The sequence below is a fragment of the Tribolium castaneum genome, chromosome 9 (genome assembly GCF_031307605.1).
Source record: "Tribolium castaneum strain GA2 chromosome 9, icTriCast1.1, whole genome shotgun sequence".
In the NCBI taxonomy this organism is placed as follows: domain Eukaryota; kingdom Metazoa; phylum Arthropoda; class Insecta; order Coleoptera; family Tenebrionidae; genus Tribolium; species Tribolium castaneum.
Genome location: NC_087402.1, coordinates 2,342,950 through 2,362,549, shown reverse-complemented (window position 1 = coordinate 2,362,549; position 19,600 = coordinate 2,342,950). Strand labels below are relative to the sequence as shown.

General features: G+C 40.6%; 2 protein-coding genes across 5 annotated transcripts; one reads left to right on the top strand and one right to left on the bottom strand.

Moving 5' to 3' along the window:
• Positions 1–5,697: 5,697 nt before the first annotated feature.
• LOC660349 (beta-1,3-glucan-binding protein 2) lies at positions 5,698–6,739 on the top strand. The gene is made up of 2 exons (XM_966587.5): positions 5,698–6,138; positions 6,185–6,739. The coding sequence occupies exons 1-2, from the start codon at positions 5,760–5,762 to the stop codon at positions 6,604–6,606; spliced, it is 801 nt and encodes a 266-aa protein (XP_971680.1). The 5' UTR covers positions 5,698–5,759; the 3' UTR covers positions 6,607–6,739.
• A 5,699-nt stretch (positions 6,740–12,438) lies between these two features.
• On the bottom strand, positions 12,439–19,364 carry LOC660290 (UDP-glycosyltransferase UGT5). 4 transcript variants are annotated; one of them, XM_966533.5, is made up of 4 exons: positions 18,311–19,364; positions 13,884–14,106; positions 12,848–13,064; positions 12,439–12,798 (listed from the first exon to the last, which is right to left on the bottom strand). In XM_966533.5, the coding sequence occupies exons 1-4, from the start codon at positions 19,136–19,138 to the stop codon at positions 12,519–12,521; spliced, it is 1,548 nt and encodes a 515-aa protein (XP_971626.2). In that variant the 5' UTR covers positions 19,139–19,364; the 3' UTR covers positions 12,439–12,518. The 4 variants fall into 4 exon arrangements, with proteins under 4 accessions (XP_971626.2, XP_008191817.1, XP_008191816.1 ...); XM_008193595.3 differs by lacking the exon at positions 18,311–19,364 and adding an exon at positions 17,003–18,291; XM_008193594.3 differs by lacking the exon at positions 18,311–19,364 and adding an exon at positions 16,033–16,970.
• Positions 19,365–19,600: the final 236 nt, after the last annotated feature.

Here is a 19,600-nt window from a genome sequence, read left to right as displayed (position 1 = left end):
AATGGTATGTATATTTCTCCCACCGCAAAATAATATTTTCCAAGATTATTACGGACCTCATGAGAAAGTGTTTGTCACAGCAATAATATTTGTTTGATATTTTGTTTGTAGTACGTGAAAACGTTTCCAAAACTAAAAACTGTGTAATTTGATGTTCATTTTGATTTTTGGCAAGCTCAGGTTAAGGTTACGGATATTAAATATTGCCACAGTTTATTAGTAGATTATTTTGTGCACGAAGTAGTTTTGGCCATTTCTGGCGAAAATTCCAAGTTTGCGTAATTTTTTTGATTATTTTGTCGCGACAAAAAAGCCCGCTTTAAATTTCCACTCAGTCTTAAACGGTCACTCGTTTTCCGTTTTATTGTTTGAGACAGTTGAATCCGTAATTAGAAAAGTTCAAGAGAAGACGATTTCGTTAAGGACAACGCAAAATGTCTTGTTGATCTAAAAGTTTCAAGTCAAACAAAGAAAGTAAATTAAGGGAGTGGATGGATTAATGTGTGTAAAAAAGTGTGCGAGTCGTGGCATTTTTAAAACAAACATTTGGGGGAATTCTAGTTTTGTTTTCTTAGTGTTAACGAAAGAAAAATAATAAGAGAAAAAGTCAAGTTAATATTAATTCGGAATTGGGCAAGGAAAATCGTTATGGATTTTAATTGAATAAACAGGAAAATCGTAGAGAAAAGCTTGGAAATGTCACTAATCCCGGCACGCACCGTGTCTTTGTTGACTTAGGACGTAAATCGTTTTAGTTCGCTTACTATTCGAATCGCCGTTTTTTAATTTATTCCCGAGAAAATTTCTCAATCATTTGTGACAAAAAAACGGAGTGGAGGTACTCAAATAATTAAATTTTTTCGAGCACAGGTAATACCCCCTAATGGTATGAAATGACGGGAATAAGTTTCCCCTTTGATCTGGAGAAGTGAAAAAACTCCTTCGCATGGGGAAAAATTAATTTATTTATATTTCGTTTACGACAATAAACCAAAGTGAACACGATTTTAGTGACCGTGCGTCATAAAACCCACACGCTAGAGTAACAAATAATAAGATTTGTGGGTATTTTTTAAACGCAACGCAAATGATATGTCATAAAAGCGGCATTCGGCGTTCTAACGTCGTTTTCCAATCGCCTTGTCGGTTCGGTTTGATTGTCGACGCGATAAGTACGCCACAGTTGTGTTATTTTGTATCCGGGCCCAAACTCAATCAAAGTTTATGTGTGCCTATATACAATTTGAATCGAGTGCGTCTTGGTACAGCGTCGCGACGCACCCGAGAAGTGTAAATAAAGAAGATAAACAATGTGTTTCAAATTTGTTGCCTTTCCAATTTTTCACCAGAGATAATCTGCTATTTTTCCGGAAAATTGACTTGTTCCCTCGCAAGACAAACACACTGCGACATCACTCGTTCCGCCGGAATTGATTTCATTTATAACCGCCGCGAAAATTTCAATCTTGGAATTTTTGATTTTAATAAAATCGGGGCGTCCCGAGAGATTTTGTCCGGACCTGCATACATATTGATAACTCGTAGCGTCTGATAGTGCGGATCACAACGCTGAATCATAACCTGAATGCGAATATGCCGGAAAATCACACACAATCGGCCGAGAACACTGAAAAATCTGCCGTTTTTAGCCAATTAATTCGCCCGTGATTGGATGAGTGTTGTTGAGAAGTTCGGGACTGAAACTCGAGCCGTGCTCTTCTGCATCAAGTAACGACGCTCGATAATGATCTTACGTGTTATCTCACTTAACTCTCAAATATATACAGGAATTTTGTAACTTCGAGCGGATATAAAAGACGGGTTGTTTCTTTTTCAATACGGCTGGAGTAGCGCTACATGTGATATTAAACTCGCAATTGTAAGAAAAGAATTTGGATGATTAAATTTAGTTCTGATCTGTTGCGACCGTATTGTTTCGTCAAGTTCCAGGTTAGGAGTGAATTAAAATTGTAACGTATTCGTAATTAGAAACTTTGAGACAAGTCGTCGTGCTCTAAATCCTATACAACCACCAAGTAAAACGTCTCTCAAACAAACTATTGATCTTCCAAGTTCAAATGTAGCAACCTTGTTAGAGTTCCAAATCTGTTGTCGAGAACTAAGACAAAAAATCGGCAATTATAAATAATGATATTCCGAAAAATGCCTTTGATACTGCGAGCATTCTACCTCAATTTATTTTTGTTCCGATTTGAGAAATTATACTTTCCGTTTGATCTCCGATTCAGTCGTTACTTCTTTTTGTCTCCGCCCGTCACAGTCGGATAAATCTATAATTTCTCGAACAATGTTTATAGATTCAGTTTTATTTTCCCCGTAAACAAGTTGAAAAACCCCGTAATTGTCCTACGTGCATCATTCCGCGTCCCTTTGATTCTCCTGCAGCTCTCTATCCGTCAAAGGCCGCCTAACGAGCGCAAAGTTCGTTAGAGGAGTCTCAGCAGTGAAAAACGCATCTGCTTGACGAGGACACGAGCATTATTCGCAACAAACATTCAAGTGTCGTAAAGGCCTTGCCGCACACGGGCGCCATCTGCACGCGGGCAATTAGTGGCTGCGAAGGCCGCAGAACAACACAGCCTTGTCTTGCTCAAACTTCTCTTATTTAACGTTAACATATCTCCTCGTCGTCTATATGTGAAGCGGCTCTCTTCTATTCCCTCCTCTAATTTATCTGGCCGCGAGTGTTGACGTCAAATGTCAGAGACTTGGGGAATTGCTCGGTCCCACAGTATGTTTTCTGATGCGATATCGCAACACAACTTCGCCCAATAAAAAGAATCCGGACGCGACGAGCCAGGCCAAGAGATGTCAACGGGGCTCTAATTTTCACATCGAAATGAAATCGCCACCGAACGCCAAATTTCACCAGATTGCAGCGCTTCATAAACATTTTGCTTCATATTTTTAATAAAATCCGTCATTTAACTTTGACCCAGCGCTTTCTCAATCGATGAGAATTGATTTATTAATTAATTAATGCGAGTTTCTGAACGTGTGAATAGTGCAAAAATGGTGGATGCGCCGGGCTAGTTACTTGAAGCTTGAGCGCGGGGATTAGGGTGTTTGTGGGGGTTTTTCAAAAGGAGAGTGGCGTTTAATTTCGTTTAGAGGAGATTTTTGATGCTGTTGTAAATAGGGCTCGGTGGATGCACCGTCGTCCCACATAAATTTCATTATACGAAATGAATGCTCCTAATTGCTTTGTAATTGCCATTGCTGAGCACCACGGTATAAAATGAACACTTACGGTCTGATTTCCGACGAGTTTTACAACGTACGCGCAATTTGCGTCTTTTGCGGTAATGCACATTTCCGCCCCAGTGCTTTGTCTAAGTTCTATCGCTCGGTTTCCAGGAAATTGTTGCGTTATTTTTGCGTAATTTTACGGCTAGAGCTATTTTGAATGTAATATCTCTCCGATTTAATATATTTCTGGAAAAAGTAAAAGGCCGCTGAAGTGAGTTGCCAAGAACATTCTCTGCTTCCTCGGGGGGAGCAGCCGCCGAAAAAAGAATAACAAAAGTGTTCCATCACCCGAGTTTTCAACTAAATTTATATCAAAGTTAAAGCATTGTAAATCTAATATAGAACTGTTCCTAATCAAAGGTAAGAGTTTTCTAACTGTGTTAGGAAAACGTGAGCTTTCAATCCGCCTCCGAGTTTTGATCCGCCGGCTGCGATACGTGTTTTGCCATATAATTTTCCTCAAATTTTTTCCCGACAAATGTTTGCATATTGGCTCGATCCCAAACCTATCTGTTTTTACTGCAAGTGAACAAATCAAAGAAAAGCTTATTACAAAAGTTGCTCTTCGATATATGCAAAGCACAATATGAGCAGTAATGGGATGGCATAAAAAAGATGAGAAGAAAATCTTATCCGAATGGGAGAAAAGCAATATGCGCTTCGGCTCGATCAAAGTCGTGATGTCCCGTGTTTACTCGGCCCACACAAAAACTTGAATCCAATTTTCCACTTGGTATCCCGCAAAACTTTCTTTTACAGTTTCATCTCGGAAAATAAAACAATTTCGAACGTATTGTCGCATCGGAGGTCGCGGTGCGAATCCATCGTTAAAACATTTCCAAACACGGCCCTGCTTTCTCTAACAACTTTAAACCCCGCTGTTTTGAATGCAACTACACGGAGAGAGTTCAGGTAAATCCGGTGTATTGTTTCCGGCATTCGCTCCGGGATCCGCGAATGTGTGGGTATCAATTGAACAACATTACGATTGTCTGCAGATAAAGCTTTGTTTAACGCCTGTTTTCAATGATGTGACAAAGAAACACGCCCTCACCAGCGGGGCGGGGGCTTTTTTAAAATCTTCAAATAATTAACCACTGCGCTTTTTACGCAGGCAAGCCCAATTCTTTCATTCTTGTTCCGATTGCCGATTGAACCGCTCCATTGATTTATTTAAATGAAACAGTGGACAAATGTCACTGTGGCTAGTGATAATGGACATTACATTACATACACGATAAATCCATTTTCCATCACGTTTCGGTGTACATTTAAAGAGTGTAAAACATTTGTTATAAATAAAATCTGAACGAAGAATTAGAGTCTTGATGTTGGCATAAAATCGTTCAGTGCTCGATGCCAACTTACACAACAATAAATTTGGTTCTATAAGAAAAATATGAGCCAATAAAATGAAACAACAATCTCGAACGAATCGAGGAACGTCAATTTACGATATTAAATCGAATCTTCACTCGAGTAATTTTTTAAGTCGCTCGGTATACACAAGCCTCGATTTCCCTCCACGTGGACAATCCCTATAATCTATTCCGGCCTAAATAAACAACAACGGACGTAAAAGACAAAGTCCCAATAAAACCTCGACCTCGGCTCAACCCGTTCGCACTCAATCAAGTATATGATTTGTAACAAACTGGCAATTAGTCGGTTACAAATCGTTCCTGCTGGATTATGCAAATAGGGGTGGGCTTTCCCCACGTATAAGAAATAAAATAAAACAGTCCGATTCAATAAAGCGAATTGATAAAGTTTATCTAGCTGCAAATTTAGCAATTCGGGTGCATTCCGTCGCTTTTAATGTCAAACTTTCAAGAGCTTTTCCTCTAATTAAAGCTCGGCAACTATTTCGATCCGTCTGAAAATAACGCTATCTTTGGTTGTTTTGCAAATCGTCCACCCTTCCGATGACCGGCTCTATTTTAAAATGAAATGAATAAGCGTAAATTCAACAGTGGTGCAATCCTTTTCATTTCAACACCCTCATTAGGGCCGACCCGTCGGAAACCCCATCATTAAATTAAATTTTAAATTCGTCGAAAGACTCGACGGAATTTCGGAGCGTAATTATATGGCAGACTGCAGGGCCGGATTGTGAGGGATTATCTCGTACTGGCGAAGAATAATTAGTTGTGTTTTGTGCAAAAATATTAATTTCAGCGGAATGTGTAACGTGACGCTTGTTAATTCCTGTAAGATTTACACTTTGTTAGTCTTCGGTTCCGAAACGTATTTACATTTCATTACGGCACAAGACCCTCGTTTGTATCGCAAAAATCGGGATAAAGTGCGTCAAAATTGCTCGCGCTTGCAAATAAAATTTAAGTGTTGGGAGTTTTTTATCTGCGGCTCGGGATTTCCAATACAGTGAGGTTTTGCATGCTTGGAAAACCGGTCTACATGACCTCTAAGGTTATCAAGAGTTTGCAAACACATAAAGATCGGAGTTTGTTCATTCCGATTCAATTGACATGTGCGTTTGCAAGACTGTGCTATTAATCGTTGGGCTGGGGGGTTGTTTTGCGGGTCCGGTCCGTAATTATGGGCCATTGAGACATTACAACGTTCCGCGACCCTCAATCCAAGCATTCAGGCCCCGTGGCTTCAAAGTGAGCATCCCTCATACTGAAGGCATCCAATTATTCGCCTTTCATGGAAATATTAATAAACCCCTGCACGGTCTCGAGGCCGGACAATTTTCCCAAGACGTCCTCCAAAGGGAGGGAGACGAGTGGGTGTTCCAAGACTCCAGTGCCAAATTAAACGTGGGAGATAAAATCTATTATTGGCTCTTTATCATTAAAGAAGACCTGGGCTACAGATACGATCACGGCGAGTACGAAGTGAAAGGTAAACTCCACGCTAATTGAACATACATTTTTAACACTTTTCGCAGTTTTAGCCACCCGTGACTTCGATTCTCCTCAAACAACCTCTGTGACGCCGAATCTTGCCCCCAATCTCGGCATTTGCGAAAAGGTGATGGTAAATCTCACGCGGAAGCTGCTCGATTTGCAGCAAGAAATTGAGTCCCTTAGGGAGACGAACGATATTTTGGAGGATATGGTTCAGAAGCACACTGATACGGCGACTACTCTCACTTTGGACGGCTTGATGATAAAGGATGACGACGAACTTGTTTCGGTGATTCAAGCAATTATTAAAGATAAACTTGGACTAAAAAGCAGGATTCAAAATGTGACGAGGCAGGAGAATGGAATGGTCAAGTTTCAAGTGGCGAGTTTGAGAGAAAAGTTGGAGGTTGTCAAAGCGGCCAAAAGAAAACTCAAGTCGTCGAGCTTTACGATCACGTATTAATTTTTAATACCGCATAGAAACTGCGGCCTTGTGAGTGTTTTCAGTAAACAAATGTTCATCCTTACATCACCCAACTCTATTTATTGTATTAATCATTTAAATTATTTTGTAATAAATCAATCGTTTGAGTGCATTTTTCCTATTTTTGTCCCACGTTTATTTAATTCAACGAAAACTGAATATTTTAACTCGAAAAGCTATAAGTCGTGTTGGTTTTTTACTTAAACCGTAAAGGATATTATTTATACAGAATACAACTAATAACGGGGCTGTCCAGAACAATTTATTTGATTTTAAGTAATAAAGGAGTCAATAAATGAATTAAACTGATTGATGTAACTTTAAACTGTTGTTTCCGAAGGCAATCGCTTATGTGCCCAAGCTTTATTTTTAATTTTTAACGCCTAAATGGTTGCATTTAAAGTTCGCAGCGATCGGAAAATTATGTGAATCTTGTAATCAACCGGAAATTGTGTCTCCCTCAACTATCCTTGTTTTCAACGAACTGAGTAACAACTGGCAAAATTGTGTTTCGCCTCAACCGGGTCTTTTTGTCTTTTTTTCGTGCATCTTGATGGAGTAAAAATGATCATAGTTCGAGAAATGTCTCTCGCAACCACATCAAACCATAAAAGTAGGTTTGATTGTACTTTGTTTACGTTGTCAGACCTGGAACGTATTTATATTGAAAAAATGAAAAGGGATAAATCCCTGACGCTGGCCCCGCTGATTAGGGCTTTGGTGGTGTGTCGATGATGCGAGTTTCCACTTGCATTGTAGCCATAAAAAAGCACATCTGTTTAAAACACCTGGGAAATACCGAGCGAATTTTTCAATCGCGGTAGTATATTACAAAAAGAGAAGAGCCGTCATAGGTATACATCCGGCTCCATTTTCCAATATATGAATACATGTAGAAATAATGTTACATCAGCTGGAATTTCTATCGACCGTCCGAGTCCTTTTTAAAATTTATCATCGTTTTGTCTATTTTATATTCCACAAAGTGTTCTAGCAGCCGTTCGCCGTCGAGATCCGTCCTCTCACCGGAACATGTTCTGATTATTTTTAAAACACGACCAGCGGAAAAAATATGCCGCATGTGCGGTTATCAAATTCGTCTCGGTAGATAAATCACTCTCGGTGGTATTTATGCAAGTGGGTGACAAGTCGTAATACTCCGAAATTGTTCATGTATTATTCATCGAGGGTTAATTATCGCACCTAGCCGAACGTTCATTGGACGGAATCCCGTCGAATTCACTTACCATACGGGAGACAAATTTGCGATATATCGGCCCGCTTTGCATAAACTCAAGAATTCGATATGGTAATTAATTTGCTGTGTCGTGCTACACCTCCGACATGCGATTTTCGCAAGACGTAATAAATTGTTGAAGATTTCGACTCGACAAGCTTTCATGCGATACAAGCATAACCATAAGTACCCCGATTGTTATTGCTTTACTATTTAATTCCCATCATGGGAGTTCATCACGCTGAGTGAGTGTGGGCGAAATTTAACAACGATCAAACACGGAACTACACAAATTAAAATTTTTACTCGAAATCGATACTCATTCCTCGAATAATTTTTTTCGTCAAGTCTAAGATGGTGTAATTGCTCCGGTTTATAATTGGGCCGGTGGTGTTTAATGAGAAATCGATTCGATCGGGGATATTTTATAAATAAAACATAATGCGGGGCAAATTAACCGGAAAGAATTTAATTAAGAGTTGGTTGGTGGCTGCTAATTTATTGAATTGATTGTGTCAGTGTCTCGTTTGATACTATTTGCGCAACGCGGCTTCAAAGTGCCTCGGATCGGCTTGTTTTCAACTTTCGAGGGTTTTTGGTTGCGCGAAATCAAATTTCGCTAAAGTGGAAATTAAACCGTCAAATCTGCTGATCGGGAGTTTGCAAGAATTTTTTCGACTCGATACAATTAAAAAGCGACTGGAAGTTTAATATTGGTGGGTTTTATTTTTTTTCTCAAGCAGGAGTGCGGTTTCGGTTGATGTAGTTTTTATATGCTTATTAAAAGTGCATTAGATTTAAGAGTGTGGGCTAAGGTCTGGCGTTATTTTTTATTTATCAATTTCCGCCGCAGCGTGAGCTGTCAAGTTGTCTCGGGTCCCTGGAGAAGCTCCGGATTTTTCCGGCCCGAATTGACCTCTGCTTTCTGTCACCTTTAATACATTTTTAGCGGTGGCGCTTAGTGTCGATACTCTTCTTCCACTGTCACGATTTCGCAGATTCCCAGTCGACGTTGAGCCCATTTGCCGCGTGTTCATTTAGTTCAATCAGGGACGCGGAAGTTTTATGCCCTGGAGATATTAGTGCGGCATGCACTTATACACTTTTCCGGAGTGAAAAATGATGTAGGAAATAAGTTCGCGAGAGATTTCCTTTGGACGTATGTTGCGACGCCGCGGCGCTTCCTGGGTAATTGTTTCGCGAGGAAAAATATTCCGATTGTAGGCGCGAGATTAAAAAATAAATTTGTTCGAGGGGACGAAATTTATTCGGAAATGCGGCGCAGCGGTTTGTATTACGTGTCGCTGCTTTGAGATATTATCGAAAATTATGTTTCGCTCTCGCTGACATATTCATAATGGTATTAAGAAGTTGCGGGAACGCTTCGCACGTCACCAATTCTAATTAATCGCTGTTGACAATAAAAACGACAAAGGATACCATTTCCAATAGTCGGACGCTTAGCGGAACGATCGATGTTATTTATGGCCGCTATTAAAACGTTTCAACTATTGCTAAATGTTGCTAAAAGCTGTTACAGACATCAGATTTGTATGGCCAATTGCGACACCACGTTCATCAAATCCGAAACGGACAACCATCCATCATTTCACCCTCTTTACAACTCTTCACAACCCCTTCCAGATTTTTACATTCTACTTGTTTCAAAAAAATTATTCTTGACTTATTTCTCGCGCATTTCTGCTGTTATGAGATCAAGTAAAGAAAAAAACAAAAAAAACTGTATTGTACGAAATTTTATCCCTTAAGGTTGAATTATACTGAGAACGTCCGAAGAGCATAATTGTTATACGAGTTTTGTAAGACGTACTATTGTGGCACGAATGGTTTTGGAGCACGACGAAGGAGTGCCACAATGAAGTCTTGTAATACGAGTATAATATACTATTTTTTCTACTTCCAATTTTGTTGTTTGTTTTTGTTTAGTTTAACTTATCACAATCTGTTCAAATTATTCCTCTTAATTTTGTTTTTTTTTTGTATTTTTGGGTTCGATCTGTTGATAAATACCAGTAAATATTTGGGTCAAAATGGATTGAATATTTAAACTTTTGTGAAAATTGGTTGCAATAAGCGAGGGTTGGCGTTGTATCGTGCCATGAAAGTGTGCAATAACATGGCAAAAATGCCTGTCGAGGACGAATCGTCCCGAAATCCGTGCCGGTGATAAAACCGTAATCAGGAAATTCCTGAACCTATTTTGTTTTATGTGTAGCGATATATGTCGGTAAATAGCGGAATAAAAATATCTCGTGTGCTACAGTTTACGACGCCAGTCCCACTTCCGCTTATTTAAGTCGACTCTTCCAAAAAGTTTAAATCTAATATCGCTTCTGCCTGTCTCCGAGGAGAATTCAAATCGATCAATTCCGCGGATTTTGACTTCTTTGTCTCGCGACATGCAGCGGGAAAGATGATACCGCCGAACGAAATCGTCTGTTTAAAGTCGCCATTTAGCAACAAATTGATTTCCTCCGAATAAAATCAGCGAAAAAAATTGCCCCCGTGACGGAGAGTCAATTTATGTCCGTTTTTTGGCTTCCTTCTCCCAAAGGAGACGGCAACTTCACGCGCCAACTTCTTTACTCGCTTGTTAATGGAGTTGGGCGATGGACGGCCTCGGAACGTCCGGAATCTCGTCCGCAAAACGAACAGAAAAGGGTCAACTTTGCCGACCTACAAAACACTAAATACCTCGGCTCTGATTCCGAACCGCTCGCTCCTAATTTAAACTTTTCTGCGGGGAGAAATCGCTTATTTGATGATGATACGAGTTGATAAAATTTTAATGCGCGCGAAAGCGACGCCCGGATTACGCCCCCGTGACAGGTCATGTGCTGCTGCTTTTTTGACTTTTAATTTGAATGCATAATGCGGCCTTTGCCTGTCTTTGTTAATAAAAATACTCCGGAGTTTATTCTTAAATTCGATTAAACAGTTCTTTCCGTTTTCTTTTTTGGCCGTGTTCTTGTATAATAATTTCGTTGTCCAAATTTAATTTGCCTCCATTGGAATTTTTCCGACATCGTAATGAGATTATGTGGCCATATTATTTTCCGCAAAGGTCAGAACGGAACGAAAGGTCCAATTGAAACCCGAATAGGTGTTAGTAGCAAAGTGTGGTCCTTTGCATTGAATTCGAATAATCGGCGTTGTATTGTTTAAAGTAACGCGGTGGAAATGGATAAAGTGCCGGGCAGCGGTTACACACCAAAGTCCGACCTTCTCAACGCTTCAGATAATTTATAAGGGCTAGTACATTTGCTGCTAACTTAATTAAATTTAGATTAACTATACACCTAAATGGCCTCCCAAAAACTGTAATCTCTACGAATATATCTTCGGCCGGTTCCATTGGCGTAATAACATGCTGAATGGGACTCCCTTGCCGGACGGTCGGCACTAAATCATTTCTCGCTCGCTTTAACTCGATTCCGATTGAATCACGAATGTGGTTAGAAATTCCGAAGCGAGGGCTGCTGTGTGCGCTACAAAACGATATGCATTCATTTGTATGGAAATTCGTACATGCGAAATTTGTGCACGATATTAATGCGATGCGTTTAGCGCCAAAAATTGACTCGCTGAAATGAATCAACGCAATGCCGATCGAACCATTTGCATAAAACCTGACCTCTGACCCGACCCGGCTCAAGTGGGAACAAAAGAAACTGCAGGAATGTGGCGGTTGTTATGTGCACAATTTTCACAATTGCATGTTTGAATGGGCGAACGTTTATGGCAATAAAAGAATCATTATTTGAACAACCAACTATTTAAAAACCCAGCCTCGAAAAAACGGCAATTATTGCCGGTAAATTGCGTTTTCTATTGTTGGCTTGTATAAAATGTCGCATTATTTATACAACTGCAAGCCAATTAGCAATTATTCCGCCCTGTAAAAATTAATCGATTTAATTCTTCTATTGTTGCTATTAACTAATCAAATTTAGTTTGGCACTTGCGTGTTTTTTGCCCGTGTGAGGTTGTGCATCAGAGATTCCAATTCTGCTCGTTAATTGGTTCAATTAATTTATTAATGTTTGAAACTAGCATCACGCTGTTGCCGGTTTGCGTACTTTGCTGAATCAATACTCGCCAAAATGGCTTTCTTTTGTTTATAAACTTCTTAATTTATACACAAACTTCATTCAAATAATTGCCTCGGGGCATCAATATTAAATTATTTTTAGAATTTTAATATAACAGGCAAACTTTTTCGTTGTTGTCGTGAGGTTGAACAAACAGCTCGAACATAAGAAACGTCTTAAAAACCCCAGGGTGGGTGGATAATTGCAGCGACCGGAATTTGATTAATAATAAATGTTGTCTTTAAAGAGGTCAATTTTCCCCCGTTTTCTTTGTTGCGTAAATTTGCACGTCCTGAAAATTTGTTATTTTTAAGGAGAATTCAGTTAGAGTTCGTCGGTGGCGGTAATATCGTCTTGAAACAATGACATAAGTGGGTTAAGAGTTAAATCCTGTTAAGTTTTTGTCCCGCTGGTTTAGATTTATATCACGTCTAGGTAAGGATAGATGAAAAAAACTGCTACTTTTATAAATTGGACGTTTTTATTTCCCTACATCAGACTAACAGATGGGCACAGCCTTCACATACACAACAACATTTCGATTAATTGGTTTTTTGTTTGTCTCTTTTCGTGAATAATTTCCTGAGAATGGCTCTAGTGGCGTAGAAGAACAGGGCGAACAGCAAGCCGGCGACCAAGACGAGGAAAGCGATCACATCGAGGAGGAGATATTTGTAGAGAGGCATGTCCACAGCTGCAGTCCGCATATGGTGCGCTCCTCGGTGACGTGCGACATATTCGACCCAATAAATGGCGGTTTCGAGGGGCGGCAGTGGCCGGTCCCTGAAACGCGCTGAAAGCTCCTTCGCTTGTTTCTGAAACCTGAAAAAAACACAGATAAAAAGCCGCCATAAGTTTCGGCTGCAAATACCGCGGATCGAGGATCGTTTTGAGCGCGTCGTAGATTCTCTCTTCCGTAGCTTCGGACAGATGCAGAATCACTCCACCGCCGTTCGCTTCCAGCGCTCGGGCATTGGTGAACTGATCGCCATACTGCGGCATCACCACCACCGGAACGCCGCAGTGGACAGCTTCGGTCGTCCCCAGGAGCCCTCCGTGAGATATGAAAGCTTTCACGTTCGGATGGCCTGCAATGTTTGACTCGTGTCGGGTTATTTAAAAGCGTTTGACGAAAAATACCACATTTGCACGCTTATTTGAATCCTCTTCGGAGCAATTTCGCCCTTTCGACACTTTATCTCGCGATTTATATGTTTCGTGATCGAACATGTCTGATGTTTGCCTTTAGGCCGGCGTCAGTGAAATCAGAATGGTCGGACTCATAAAAGTATTTGCTACTCTCGGACATAAAACTCCAAGTGCGTGGTTTATTTCTTCCGAGAGGGTTTGATCCTAAATGGCGCAAAGTGGGCTCTAAATAAATATGGCGCATCTACAAAGTGGGGATCTTTGTCCCGGGATTTTGCAACAAAAAATTGTCAAAGAGTCGCGTTTTGGAAAAGACGTATAAAGGTTTTTTCTTTCATGTTATTCAACTTTTGGCAGGAGGTCATTTTCCACTGTATGACGAGATCTCTCGAGACTTGTATTCAAACGTAACGAATAAATGGTAAAAAGTGGGTCGGTTGTTGTGTAAAATTGATTTTTTGTGTAAATTGGAGTAAACAAATAGGCAAGAAACTGAAGTGGTATTGATTGAAATAAAACTAGCGTTCGTGGGCTGCATGAAATAGTTGTCGCTGAAAGAGTGAAAATTGGGGTTGGTAAGATGAGTGAAGAGTTTTCCAAAGGGAAGTTTTATTATGTGAGATGTCAGATGTTGGGGCCGCGCCGAGCGTTTCAATATTAAAACGTTCAGTTCGGTTTTCAGTGTCAATGTCATTTTTGCATTTGGCGGTTTGAATTATTGAAGATTTCTTTCCGTCGGTCGTTTGTTTAATACTCACAGAGAATGTCAAGTTGAGGCATCCACTTCTGGATCATTACGTTGTCTGGTTTTCCCGACATCGTTTCGTTCTCCCATTTCCAAAGGACTCGCTGCGGCAAACGTCCGAAAGCTTTCAAAAATTCGCTTCTTTTCTCATCGGGAAACGTGTGCCCTTTGATCATCGAGCCCAGACTGAAGTAAATAACTCCGTGGGCGGATTCGTTTATCCATTTCTCGAGGTTCTGCAATAAATCGCCCAACGAATTAAACGTTTGAATATGGGAATTATATCGCCATTATGCACTAAATCGTGATTCAATGCCCTCATAAAGGAAGTCGATAAAGTTAAATAATAAGCCGGCGCTTTTTTAAAGGCGCAACTCCTGATCCGGGACCATAAATTCACATATACACAACGCCATCAATCACCATCTCGCTACAAGAACGCCATTTTACAAACGCGTCAGATTTAATAACTCCGCGTCAAATTATTAAACAGTGTAGCTCCAATAATGCAAACCTTGGCCCATTTAAACTTTAATATAACTTAACGAGTAATAAAGCGGAATTACGCGCAAGATCTCCCGTACAACAGCCAAGTCTTCTAAATACTTCTTAGAAAACTCATTTCCTGGCTTATCTATTAAATACAATCTTCAAGCAACTCTGTTTTCGACGTGCCAGAATTATTCAACCAACTCCATGAATTTTAACCACACATGTGGTTGGACAACACTGCTAAATAATAACGCCGGGGTCGCTGAACCCATATTTTCGCAAGAAATTTTCTTTGAGATGTTGTTCAGGAAGCGGTGCAATTATCCTTTTGAGTTTCATCACGTCTATTCACGACTAATTGTGTACAATTATGCGCTTTGGACGTTTATTATATGAATTGAATTACTAAGAAAAGGAGTTATTAGGGGCATGAAATGAGGGAAGAATCGGAATAATTCCAACGAGCTGGAAAATTGCTGAAAACAATATTTAACGAGCTGACAGGATGTGTTTTTCATAATTGCTACTGAGGTTACGACCTAGTGGAAATGACGATAAAACGAATCAATATACTCGATGTATGAAACAGAACAACTTACTTGTGGTAATTTTTCCACCCCCACAATATGAACCCCGCCAATTTCAACCACCGCAGGAACTAGCGGACGTGGCAGATTCAAGGTGAAATGACTATTCACAAGCAACAAGCTGCTATTAAAAACTATGTCTCTGAGGGACGCGAAATTATGAAACCGCTTCGCGATTTCTTCCCCATCTGGCAGCATAAAGAACTCGTAATAGAACGTTTGCCAAAGCCCCAGCACGAAATTTTCGACTCTTTCCCAAAATGCCATTCGGTCGGAAAAATTCAGAAGATTATTCGGAACGTAAGCCGGATTGGTGGGATTAGCAAATATCTCATTCGTCCAATGCATAACAGTCGACGAACTGACCCCAATCACCGGGCTTTTAAATTTATGCAAAACGCTCAAAAAGCAATCACAATTGAAATATTCAGTCAAGACAACGTCGAACTTCGGCCCACTTTTGAGAAAATCCCCAAGTGATGGCGAACTAAGATCCTGTTGACACATGCCAAGCGAGAAATTGTTCAGTGTTCTAAGAATAAACCATCTCTCGGTCCTGAGACCCTGATAGTCGTTTAGATTAATCCTGTCAATAAAATGAGACGAGGAGTTTCCCAAAGTGATGTCGATATAATTTGGAAGAGGTGTCTTCAAAGGAAAGTAACTGATTGCAGTCACTTCGTGTCCCTTTTTTGCCAGAGCTTGGGTCAGGGTGAGGAAAACATTGGCGTGACTCTTGCCCCGGTGGGGAAAAAGTGCGAGGATGGTGTAGGAATGCACCGACAAGAGAATTTTTAACAACACTACTACTTGGATCAACATGCTGCACTTCACTGCATAAATAATGCCCTTATCTTGGGTGCAAGTGATAAGTTTATCGCTTGGGGGCATGTGCAAAATTTATTTCGCCTGATTATTTAAAAATTTCAAACGTAATAACAGGAAATCAACGATTATGTCATGAGAGAAGGACTTTGGATATCGTGATCGTGGCACTATAATTATGGTTCATTGACTCGAATTTTTATTACCGAGTCTATTTACCCGCGAGATAATGGACGTGGTTAAGTAAATAATACTTACCCTTGGCAGGGCCTTAATTTTATTAATATGTATCCCTCCAACTTCCACTACTGCAGGAACAAGTGCTCTGGGCAGGTTTAGACTAAAATGGGTGTTGACGAGGAGTAAACTACTGTTCATTATCACGTTTTCAATCGGAGGTAAGTCCTGGCCTAGATATTTCCTCGCGATTTGTTCGTCATTCCGCGAGGCATAGTACGTAAAAAACGCTTGATGTACAAGCCCAACGAGGAGGTTTTCAATTCTTTCGAAAAAACTTAACTTGTCGGAAAAGTCCAAGAGATTATTTGGAATGTAAGCAGGATGGGAGGGATTACCGAACCTTTCATTCATCCAATACATGATCGTGGAAGAGCTGATTCCAATCAGCGGTGCTTTAAATTTGTGCCCCAGTCCGAGGAAACAATTACTGTTGAAAAATTCCGCAATGATTAGATCAAAAGTCTCATTTCGTTTAATAAAATCTCGCAGGGGTTTAGATTGGTACCCGATTTCGCACGAATGTTGGGCGATTTGGTGCAAGAGATACGGCTCTAGCCATTTTCTCGTACGTCTTCCTTGATAATCGTCAATGTCAAGGATGTTCACTAAAGGAGTGGTGTCGTCTCCGAGTCTTACGTCTGTGTATTTAGGCATGGGAGTTGGCAGAGGGAAATGACTGACGACCGTAACGTCGTGCCCTCTCAAGGCTAGGCCTTTAGTCAGCGGAAGAAAAACGTCGACATGGCTTTTCCCAGGGTGGGGAAAAAGCGCCAAAATTTTGTACGACTCGGCCAAGAAAACGCAGTTCAGGAACAAGATTATAAATTTTAAGCACATGCCACTAGTCGCGAGTACACGGTGATGGGAGATTTACAACTGACTTGGATTGCCTCGGAACGGTTACGTTAGCGTCAGCTGTTGGAAAACTACCAACTATTTTTTATTTATAACGGGGCGGGCGAGCGCGTGAATGAGAGACTTTACTTACTTCTGGTATTTTTTTCGGCTTATCAATGTGAATCCCCCCGACTTCGATCACAGCAGGAACTAGGGGTCTCGGCAGATTTAAACTGAAATGTGTGTTTACCAGCAATAAACTGGCATTAAAAACAATTTGTTTGAGCGTTGGTGTTTCATATCCGAGATATTTCCGAATCAGCGTTTCATCCGTGTTCATTATGATTTTGTTGTAAAAAAAATGATGAAACAGTCCGCTTAACAAGTTTTCAATTCGCTGAAAAAACGTCATTCGGTCGCTAAACTCCATGAGATTATTCGGAATGTAGGCCGGATGTGTGGGATTCCCGAACCTCTCATTAGTCCAGTGCATGATGGTGCAGGAGCTAATCCCGACCACCGGCGCTTTGAATTTCTGCACAAGCCCAGCGAAACAATCACTATTGAAAAATTCGACAATGATCACGTCGAAAGTGCGCTCATGTCTGAGAAACTCTCGCAATTGCGACGATTCGAATCCAATTTTGCAGGAATACGCTGCGAATTCCTGCAGTAGGTGTATAATGCCCCACTTCTCCCATCTCGTCCGCGCTTTATTGTCCATATCCAATATGTTAATTAAAGGGGTGGTTTCGTTGCCGAGACTCACGTCCGTGTAGTTGATTTGTGGTGTTTTCAACGGGAAGTGACTGATCACGGTAACTTCGTGACCTTTTCTTGCTAGAGCTTTCGTTAAAGGAAGAAAGACGTCTACGTGACTTTTCCCGGGATGGGGAAACAACGCCAGGATTTTGTAAGAATGGACCAAGAGGAATAAATTTGATAACACTATTAACGCGTGCAGAGACATATTGCGCGACTGCTAACAAACGACTACGGTTGGACCCGAGCCAATGATTTATTTTTACTGTTTGTGTGCCTTCTTGAGATAAAGGGTCACTGTTTGTGGCATCAAAGGTAGCGATTCCGAATTAGGTTTTCTGATAACAACTTTGAGACAATCATGCAACTTGAGATAAGTTTTTACTAGTTTTGCAATTGCCTATCGAACTCGAGAAATTTATTAGAGCATAATTTCTGCGAGTAACGTTACACTGACGTATCACATTTGATCCCAAATGCTTATTCATTAACAAGTATTCGTATCACTATCACTCGATTCGTCAAGTCATGCTCGAAGTGATCACTGATCAATGTTTATTTTTCTTATCACTAAAATTTTTGGTTGAAATATATCCTTGACCTGGTAAACATCAGGTATTTAAGCTTCTCGAAACTATCGATTCACACTTACATACTTCTAACGTTTTATTTACGGCTAAAATTGTGAAATACCCACCTGCGGCACCTTCTTCACGTTTCCGATGTGTATGCCTCCAATGTCGATAACGGCAGGAACTGCAGGTTTTGGTAAATTCAGACTGAAATGAGTATTGACTAGGAAGACACTTGCATTGTGTACAATTTTCGTAAGCGAGGGAAAATCCTCTTTGAAGTACATTCTCGCGATTCTTTCATCGTTAAATCTCAAAATATAATTGTAGAGAATTTCGTGGAGCACTCCGAGAGCCGTATTCTCGACTCGCTCAAAGAAGTTCATTCGGTCACTGTAATCCATATGAGTGATGGGAATATAAGACGGATTGTAAATATTGGCAAATCTTTCATTAGTCCAATGCATGATCGTGCAGGAGCTGAGGCCGATCAAATGCGCTTTGAATTTGTAAGCGAACGGTGCGTAACAATCCGTATTGAAGAACTCCATGATGACTAAATCGTAAGATTCGTCACTGTTGAGCAGCTCCTGGAACACGGGCGTGGACAGCCCGTCATGGCAGGTGTTCACAGCCCAGTATGCCAGAAGTACGTTGTTTAGGTACATCTGAAGCCGGTTACCCAGCAGTTGGGACATGTCAATGGCATTTACCAAATCTGCTCCCGGGTTTACGATTTGCATTTCTTTGAGTGTCGGGATGTTGTCGTTAAATTTATAATGACTTACGAACGTCACGTCGTGGCCTTTTAATGCCAGGCCCTTCATCAAGGGATAGAACACATTCACATGACTCTTGGCTGGGTGGGGAAATAAGCCCAGAATTCGGTAGGAATGGCCCAGAGTGAGGAACAATAAGAGAATTGGTAAAGATGGAGCAATTCGCGCCGGCATTTTATCTGCCGGTTATGTAACACGGAAACAACTCGGTTTGTTGTACACGAAAACACTATCGATATTCACTCGTGAATCTACGAAGTTGCACTACTGCTACGTCATGTAATTGATGTAAACTAGAGGAATAACCTCTCACTGATGGTAATAATAACCGAGCAGTGCCACGGCTGTTTACTTTGCGTGGAGATAGCAACAGAAACACAGATACAGTTAGGTCAATAAATATTTTTATTTATGCAGGTAGCGCAAATTAATTACGAGTGTCAAAATTAAATTTATTGAATTGGCACACCGACTGGACAAGATATGCAAATGTATTTATTTATGTGTGTTTATTGGTTTTGTTGTGGCAGTGCCATTTAAATCATTTTGAACGCTATCGGAACAAAATCTCCAATTCATTGCGAGGCGGTTTCCTGGCTGCCTAGTAGATTTGAACCATTGTCTGTTCAGTAAGAT